The 10,245-nt window shown below is 36.0% G+C and overlaps 1 protein-coding gene across 1 annotated transcript; it reads left to right on the top strand.

The window, feature by feature from the left end:
• The first annotated feature begins 3,478 nt into the window (after nt 1-3,478).
• Nucleotides 3,479-7,375, top strand: LOC132632172 (subtilisin-like protease SBT3.4). Its single transcript, XM_060348013.1, is given in 10 exon segments — nt 3,479-3,681; nt 3,783-3,874; nt 3,995-4,092; nt 4,455-4,613; nt 4,821-5,503; nt 5,609-5,688; nt 5,860-6,105; nt 6,201-6,315; nt 6,406-6,586; nt 6,675-7,375. Coding segments are annotated over 10 exon segments (2,325 nt in total). The 5' UTR covers nt 3,479-3,576; the 3' UTR covers nt 7,241-7,375.
• Nucleotides 7,376-10,245: the final 2,870 nt, after the last annotated feature.

Below are 10,245 nucleotides of genomic sequence, written 5' to 3' on the forward strand. Positions count from 1 at the left end.
ATTTACTTGGATGTTAGTTAAGACTTGTAGAAAAATTCGTCCCAATGATTCACAATCAGTTTGCCTCTTGAAAATTTGATATTGGGGTGAATAGTGAAACTCACTTTGTGGACTATCCAAACTTTATGTGGAAGTTTGATTTTCCATCTTATTTGGTGTCATTTCGTACTCAAATAAGACACTTATTTGGTGTCATTTCGTACTCAATTACTCGATGACATTAGATATTCCAGGTAGACGAACATATCCGATTCTTTTTCCTTTTGCTAAGAAAAGAGAAATCTTAAATCACTTTGTTTGGTGCTTAATTGATGCTTAAAACTATCATTAAAAAGTAATGCAGGAAGCCACAAGTATAGTTGAGTCCTACCAGAACTCATGTTGGAAAACCTGATTCAACACATATTGCATCATTCTCATCTCGAGGTCCCAATTTTGTTGCCCCTGCCATACTTAAGGTATGACTATTTGGGCATAACTGTGTCGCACACATTGTGGCACTCATGAATTCTAATACTGCATCAATAACAAATACAACACCCATGCTTTAATTCCAAGTAAGTTGGGGTTCACTTGCACTCAAGGGTGTGACCTAGTGTATAATGAAGTGGGTTGAGAACTATGAGATCTCAGGTTCATATCCAGCAGAGTCAAAAACACTAGATGATTTCTTCCCGTCTGTCCTAACCTTGGTGGATAGAGTTACATGGTACCCGTTGCTAGTGGTCGAGGTGCGGGCAAGCTGGTCCAAACACCACGGTTATCGAAAAAAAAAAAAGTTGGCTTCACTATATGAAAGTACAAGAAGTTTTCTATACTTTTCACTTAGCACATAAATCACAGATAAGACTAAAACACTCCAAGAAAATGTAAAGACCTAACAAATTAATGTGGCTAAAACATAGTCTCAACTAATAGATATCACCTATGTAAATATTTTTCGTACATTGTATCGTATTTTTTTCTAAATCCGTGTGAATTCCAACAAATTGTAGGTCTTTCGAGACGACTTCTTTCTATGTAATTTTAGGTCTATCTCGTTCCCTTTCAACACCTTCACACACCATGGTTTTGCATCTACAGACCGATGCATTTGGAGATCGACTTGGACATGACCAAACCATTCCAAGCGATTTGATCTCATTTTATCCTTGATATGTGCTACTTGCACCTTCTAAATATTGTTTCATATTTCTAAGTTAATGTCTGATGTTACAGCCAGATATAGCAGCTCCGGGAGTCAATATATTGGCTGCTATTCCTCCTGAAGAAACTCCATACGAGTTTCAATCAGGAACGTCCATGGCAGCTCCACACATTTCTAACATTGTCGCCTTGCTCAAGTCACTGTATCCACATTGGTCTCTAGTTGTTATCAAGTCTGCACTTGTCACAACAGGTCTTTGCATATCCAATTTGCCATATGCTCTATTTATCTTTTGGTCCTTCTAAACCAACATATCTTAGCAATAACATTTTCTTACCATAAGTCTGAATATTGTGCATGCAGCATGGCAAACGGACCCTCATTCTAGGGAACCAATTCTAGCTGAGGGAAATAGGAATAAGATCGCTGATCTGTTTGATTTCGGTGGGGGACTCGTGAATGCAAATGGCGCGAAAGACCCAGGCCTTGTCTATGATATGGGAGAGTCTGACTATGTTTTTAATTATTTGTGCCCACTGGGCTATAACACTAGTGCCATCGGTAGCATCATTAACGGATATGTTACTTGTGCACTCAAAATGACTTCGATTCTTGATTTCAATCTTCCTTCCTTAATGATACCGAGTCTCAAAGATACAGTTACTATTAGCAGAACCGTCACCAACTTGGGACCAATGAACTCCAAATATAAGTCCATCATTGAGCCTCCACTGGGCATTACCATAAAAGTAAAGCCTGAAACTTTGATATTCAACTCCAACATCGAGAAAATCTCTTTCACTCTCACCATTTCGACCACTCACAAATACACCACAGGCTATTATTTCGGGAACTTAACTTGGACTGACGGGGTGCACCGAGTAAGAAGCCCTATATCTGTGAGAACAGAGTTCCCAGAACTTGCTGGCTAGAGTTAAGGATGGATGCAATAGTTTGCTAATTTATCTCAATGCACTTATGTTATCTAAGTATGAAGCAGTGGACTCACAATTGAGCTTCTATGCTAGATGAATCTTCGTTACAATGACTCCAGAGATCCGAAAATATAGATACTGGAACAATAGTATAAAATACCAATAGTGCAGTCACGTAGATTAATTACTAGACCAAGTAAAGTGGAATCGATTATTTACTTTGAATTACATTTTGACGAGTTCTTGGGTCCATGCTTAACACGACCATTATCCAACTAGTGTAAACTTTGCCTTTCAATGAGTGAGAACAATGCTGTATTGTAACCCTTCACCAAATCATTCTATCCTATGCTTTATCTAATATTTTTCACCACTTGGTTGTTGTTTGATCTCTTCAAGTGAAATTCTTATATCGTCAGAAATTAAATCAAAGAGAACATATCAAGATTTTAAATCAATGGATTAGGGATATCCTGCTACAACATAAGCTATTTATTTTACTCTTCAAAAGTGTAGTACTTAATAAATACAGAGGGACAGTGGCACTTGATAGTCAGTGAAGATTTCAGGTCTTAGGGGCCAAACCGAGATTTAAATTAGTTGGGCAAATGCTGCATTTAAAAGGGAACATCACACTAAAAATCCTATACTGTACAAAATTTCCTTTTAATGGACTTTGTTGGACCAACCTTTTCCATATGTAATTGTTAGACCTACTTTTCTTTTAGAAAAGCTACTATTGACCACTAAGAAACTTAAATAAGCTGAAACATTGACTACTGAGTACTAACCACTAAGAAACTTAAATAAGCTGAAACATTCATGACTTTAAGCTCGATACAAGAAAAATTGGGACTTCTTGAGGATTCGGTCCCGCTTTGATCTCAGTGAAACAGAAGGATAATTGACATATTGATGTTAAGAAACGATGTAATATTCCGGTGAGAGAAATGGTATTTCCAGCCAGAGTGACTTTTTGGGATAATTGGCATAATATTGATAGTTTTATTGGAAAAAACAAAATACAGAAGTGACTTTAATAGAGCTATTTGCACCAGTAAAACCAGTCACGAGTTGCAGCTATAAAATTAATGGAAATGACACCAATACTTAGGTGTCTTTTGTACTGTTTAATAAATATAATTCAAACATGATACATTCCCAACATTACTTAATGCTTTTTATAATCAGCATATCTTCAGTCCCATGTTACTCCTCTAATTCATTGGACGTATTATATGACCACCTGCTAATAATGATAATATAATATTTTTTGTGCTGCGTGCTTTTTAGCCTTTATTCTTGACCAAGGCATAATTGAGCTAACTTTTCATGATGCCTCTTTCTTTTAGATCGTGACATCAAGAAGAACACGTCATGCTCAGATCCCAAATTGCTCGTTTCCGTCTATCGAATCGCTATAAATATTGGAGATCAATGGCAAAGATTATCCCTTTCTTTAACTAGGCCTATACACCATTGACATAGCACAAAATGAGCATCAACCACTTTCTTCCATCTAAATTGGCTTTCACTGCTCTTCTCCTTCTCTTCAACTTTTCAGACTTCTTAGGAGTTCAAGCAAATACTGAAAGCAATGTGAGTAGATATTAGAACACTCTATTCTACAATTTAATTTATAAACACATTAGTATTTGCTTCACTGTAAAACTTATATCTGAAATAATTGTTAAATGTAGGTTCACATCGTTTATATGGGAAGAAGGAAACACGATGATGTTGAACTCGCAACATCAGCTCACCATCAATTACTTACTTCAATACTGGGAAGGTAACTAAGGAAAGACAAACATATTGATTTTCTTTGGTCTCCTCTATACTTGAAACTCCTAACTAATTTGTGCAGACTATTAATTACTCCTTCATAACTTTATGTTTTCTCCTGATGAAGTCAAGAAGCTGCACGAGATTCAATCATCTATAGTTACAAACATGGTTTCTCCGGCTTTGCAGCCAAGTTAACGAAATCCCAAGCCCAAAAGATTGCAGGTAAATTGTAGTACTTTGCAATCTCTCTACTCGAGTTATTAAAGTAGGACTTTTGAAAGTTTGTTAAATAACAATAGATAGAGCCAGGAATTGAAGTTTATGACTTCTGGATTCCAAAAAAGGACAGCCTATTGGATTCTGATAAATTATTTATACATATTGAGTGGATCTTTAACAGAAATACAGGGTTTGGATCAAAGTTACGAGGTTCTGCCGAACCTGCAAATAACTGTAGCTCCGCCCCTAAATGAAATAGTTGTTGGTTAAATTTGGTGTCTCCGTTCCGATTGGCACATAAAAGCTAATTAACAATGAATTCAATTGCATTCTCGTGACGCATTCCCCTTGTTGATCTGTTGCAGAATTACCTAATGTGCTCCATGTAGTTCCGAATCACTTTTACAAGTTGCACACAACAAGAAGTTGGGATTACCTTGGCCTGTCCACATCTGCTCCTCCAACAAACCTCCTTCATCAAGCCAACATGGGAGATGGTATCATCATAGGTGTCCTTGATACAGGTTTTATCTTTCTTTATTTTTTCTTGATTCTTAATGTGCAGTCAAAAGGAAAAACAATCCTTTCATTAGTGCATTCATAAAGACGGTAATTTAGTATAGCAGAAGGAAAGATTATTGCATAGTATTGGTGAAAATGTACCAAATGCAGTACAAAGTCACTTATTATGTTTTCACAACTCTAAGATAACCTACTCACGCAAAATGCAGGAATATGGCCAGAAAGTGAAGCATTCAATGATAAAGGCCTAGGGCCAATACCTTCAAGATGGAAGGGCCATTGTCAGTCTGGTACTAAATTCGATCCAGCTAAGGCATGTAACAGGAAACTAATTGGAGCAAAATACTTTCTAAAAGGTTTTGAAGCAGAGCTTGGACGGCCAGCAACGAAGGATCCAGATTTTCTAAATCTTGAGCTCGCGTCACCAAGGGATAGAAATGGACATGGCACACACACATCAAGCACTGCAGGTGGATCCTTCTCACCAAATGCAAGTTACCATGGACTTGCTTATGGTACAGTTAGGGGTGGTGCACCTAAGGCACGGATTGCTACATACAAGGTGTGTTGGAATTGGTTTACTGGAGGATGTACCTTTGCTGATATAATGATGGGTATTGATGAAGCAATTCATGATGGAGTTGATATTTTATCCCTATCCCTTGGCTTAGAAACACCTCAGTATGCTGATGTAGATATGCGAAGTGGCATTGCTTTTGCATCCTTCCATGCTGTCATGAATGGAATTACAGTTGTTTGTTCTGGAGGAAATGAAGGACCATATCCTCAAACTATAGATAATACATCACCATGGATCCTAACTGTGGCAGCTTCTAGTATTGATAGGTCTTTTCCGACACTCATTACATTAGGCAACAATCGTACTTTTGTTGTAAGTTCTCTTACTTAATTTAACACATTTGAAAAGCAAAAAAAAAAACAATAACTTAAAAGAATTTTGTAATTATTTTGTTATAACTGACATTATTATCTGTAGGGTCAATCCCTGTATACTGGAAAGAAGACTGGTTTTATCAGCATTGCACATCCAGAAAGCTCTGATCTTGAAAGTAAACGGTATGTTCCTAATAAGGTACTGTAATTCATCAACAAATATCCAAATCAAACAACCCTATTTTCTTGTTATTTTATGCCATTTGAAGGGACAATTATGTCTCTTCAAAGATCTTTTTTTATACTAATTTTGTTGTTGCAAGCTAAACTAGCTTAAGTTTACGGATTTTGAAGCTTTTGCGACAACTTGAATACAAATGATACGTGGGCGGCTGGAAAAGTAGTGCTTTGCTTCCTTGTTAAAGGGGATGAGTTAGTTTTGTCATCAACTCGACAAGTTGTCCAGGAGGTTGGAGGCTTGGGATTAATTGTTGCTAAGAACCCAACTAGAACGCTGGATTATTTCACTTCTGACTTTCCAAGTATTGGAGTAAGTACTGATGTTGGAGCTCAAATACTCGATTACATTAGATACTCTAGGTAAACGAAAAATTTAGATTCTTTTCCTTTTTGCTATTGATAAAATCTCCAATCACTTCGCTTGGTGCTTAAAACCATTGTAAAAAATAATGCAGGTAACCACAAGTAAAGCTAAGTCCTACCCGAACTCATGTTGGGAAACCGGTTTCAACACATCTTGCGTCCTTCTCATCCCGAGGTCCTAATTCTGTTGCACCAGCCATACTTAAGGTATGACTTTATTACGCATCTCGCACACTATGTGGCACTCATTAATTCTAATATCGCATCACATTTCTAAGTAAATGTGGGATCTTACAGCCGGATATAGCAGCTCCCGGAGTCAATATATTGGCTGCCATTCCTCCTGAAGAAACTCCATACGAATTCGAATCAGGAACGTCTATGGCAGCTCCTCACATTTCCGGCATTGTCGCGTTGCTCAGGTCACTGCACCCACATTGGTCTCCAGCTGCTATCAAGTCTGCACTTGTTACAACAGGTCTTTAGAAAAATCCCATTTCTCCAACAAGTTTCCTTATCAATTTGTCTCGGAAATTCTAATGCTTGAATTAATTATGTGCATGTAGCATTGATAAATGACCCACATTCTGGGGAGCCAATTGTATCTGAGGGCAATCCAAATAAGATTGCTGATCCGTTTGATTTCGGTGGGGGAATCGTGAACGCAAATGGTGCAAAAGATCCCGGTCTGGTCTATGATATGGGAACCTTTGACTACATTCTTTATTTGTGCTCAATGGGCTATAACAATAGTGCCATCAGTGTACTCATTGATCAAGCTGCATCTTGTCCAATCAAAAGGCCTTCGATTCTTGATGTTAATCTTCCTTCTGTAACCATACCTAGTCTCAAGAAAACAGTTAGTATTAGAAGAACAATCACCAACGTCGGACCAGTGAACTGCAAATATAAGGCCATCATTGAGCCTCCACTGGGCATTACCATAAAAGTAAAGCCTGAAACTTTGATATTCAACTCCAACACCAAGAAAATCTCTTTCACTCTCACAATTTCAACCACTCACAAATACACCACAGGCTATTATTTCGGGAGCTTAACTTGGACTGACAGGGTGCACCAAGTAAGAAGCCCTATATCTGTGAGAACCGAGTTCCCAGAACTTGTTGGCTAGAGTGAAGGATGGATGCAAGAGTTTGCTAATTTATGATAAATTATTTATCTCAACGTACTTATGTAATCTATGTATTTACCAGGGGATTCTCTTCTGAGCTTCTATGCATAATAAGACTTTTTATAATTATCCTCCCTTTACTGTAACCTGTAGCAAAAGAAGAATCTCCCTTACAGTGAGTTAAAAATTGAAGTCCATAACTACAGAAACTGGTATAAATTATCAGTAGTAGACTAAAAAACTAGACCAAGTAAAGGGGAACGGATCATTCTTTAAATAGAATTAAATTTTGATGAATTCGTTTTGGAATGGCTGTGTCCACAAAGATTAAAAAAAAATCAAGCTAATCAGAAGCACGTTGTACTTGAATAGTTAGTATCATTTATTCCATTCCGTTGTTACCCGGGAAAAGAAAATGGACAAACATCTTTTCTTTTCTTTTTTTTTTTTTTTTTTTGGTTAAAAGACAAACATATTTCTAAGCTACCAGAAAAGTTGATGAAATGCATGAAGATCCAAACAACAAGATATTTAAAATACATACAGAATCGTTAGTTTACCAACTAGGCAAGAGAAAATATCAAGATAAAAACAAAATAGAAAAGATCCCACGCCAATGTTAATAGAAAAAACGAGAGACAAGAAAGTCTAAGAATTTTGTAGAAACCCGATAAACACTTTCTACTCCGCTATAGAAGCTAGGGATTTTTACATTCTTAATCACCCAATTCAAGCTTATTATCAAAATGGGTCATGTTTTTAAGCCTTTACTCGGGTTTGCCCATCATTGCAATCGTCAGGAACGTGCTTGCAATTTCTGGCGTGGAGACCAGACTAATGCAATTTTGCTTAAAAATCTGCAGGCACGTCCTTGATGATTGCGATAATGACTTATGGTGATTCATTAGGAAGAAGACAAGGTGAAAGAATAAGAGAGTTGGAGCGGTTGGAGGAGCAACACAAGGTGAAGAATCAGATTTTTATAGGGCAACATCTTTGAAGATTCCATAATTTCAAAAAAAAAAAAAAAGGATTGGCTCTACATTATTGCTTATTTTGTTTTTTCACTTTTTAAGTATTATCATTTATAATATCATCATAGAGTCTTAAAGTATGTTGTAAATTCTATGATGATTATAGAATATTTAGCTCCTTCTTCTTCTTATATTTACACGCATGTTAATTTGTAGAAGTTTTTTCGCCTTAATAAGATTAGTAAGGTAAAGCCTAGCCCCCTTTGCTTGTACTTTTTTCTTTGAGTTTCGCTTATTATATAAATAAAAAAAAACTAGCTCTAGTCACCTCGCCTAGTGGATTTGCTTTAAAAAAAATCTTTAGGAGTTCTAAGCAAAATTCTGCTTATCGCCAAGATTTCGTATTAGCACGCTGAAATCCTGGTAATCTATCAGAATTTGTGGCTACCCAGGTTATCATCATATATAACATGTTGTGTAGAAATTCACCAACTCGTTTTAATTTCAAAATTGATCCGGATGACTTCGAATTTGATATACAACTTTCTAATAGCAATCCAAACATTTTCCAGTAGTTAGATTCAACTTAAATCTTCAAAAATTAATAGACCCACTTTGTCTTCTTCAAAAAAAATTTTTGTTTTCGAAGCTCAACAAAACCTAGCAATGGGGTCTTCAATTTGCTCCAACCAAAAGAATTTAAATTATTAATAATAGACAATATAAGCTGAATGGAACATTACCCACTCAATATAATGCCCAAATAAACTACGGAAGGAGAAAAAGATGAGAAGAAGAAGCAAGGAAAGAGAAGATAAAGGCGGAGGATGAGAAATTCTGGCGGAAATCCTTTTTTGCTCAACTTTTCTTAATAAAGCTAAAAGTTAGACACCGGCTTTTAGGAATGTCATCCCGTGTAAATTCTTATTATTATTGATTCAAGTCATTTTGATCCGTCCGAATTCAGCTAAACCCTTTATTCCCCCCTCTTCCCACAAGTTACATTGAAAGTCGAACAAAATCTCGTGTTTTTGCGGGGAGAGAAAAAAGTTAGACAACATGTGGTAGAACATTTGCAAGCTAATAAAAAAGCAAAGATAAGACCAATGATCTTTCGAAAAGCAATGATGATAGAAAGATACAACATTGTCAAAAGATGATCACTCATATTGCTGCATGGGGTACCCCTAGACATATAAGTGTGAACTTCAAGTTAACCAATAATCACTCACATTGCCCCGCCACATTGGGCACCACATACTAATAATGGAGGAAGAATAATGTGGATGACTCACATTGCAATGAGGTACCACGCACTAAACTTTTATTAAAGCAACTAGTATTCGGACACATGCAACAATATCATGCTAATAGTAAGAACATTTTAAAATGATATAAAACGAGGTAGAATTTTATGTTTTAAGTGTTCAAGCCATATATGTCAATTGGATTAAGAAAAGTGATATGTAGATTTTCATCTCATTAAGTCCACAATAGGAATATAAGACTAAATATTGTTGAAATTTTTATAGCCATAACCTGCACAAGAATAAATAGACAACTAAAAACATGAATTGGTAATGTAGTCCTTTTTGTTGCTCAAGGACCAACTCAACTACTAAGTAAGAGTTTGGACATGCGATTTCATCTCATAAGATGAAATCTCAAATTATCCAAAAAGACATGATTTGGGATTCCAAAACATGATTTCAAATTTTTTAAATGCAAAAGTTGACCTATAAGTTTATATTTTGTAAAAAGAGATCCATAAATTAGTAGATATATTTACCAATCATGTTTACCAACCATTTATATCAAATATTAAAAGATCTACAAGTTGACAGTATATTTTTAACAAACTTACTCTTACCAACCATGTGGTAGGATTATATTAAAGAGTAGTTACACTACAACTTATGTTCAATTTTCCATTACATTGAACTAAAGTTTGATCAATTGATGTTATATTTTTTAGAAAGGTCTTCTAGTAGCGTATTAATTTTGTTATGAACTATGACTTGCTCATTTAGT

Source organism: Lycium barbarum, chromosome 3 (assembly GCF_019175385.1).
Source record: "Lycium barbarum isolate Lr01 chromosome 3, ASM1917538v2, whole genome shotgun sequence".
Taxonomy (NCBI): Eukaryota; Viridiplantae; Streptophyta; class Magnoliopsida; order Solanales; family Solanaceae; genus Lycium; species Lycium barbarum.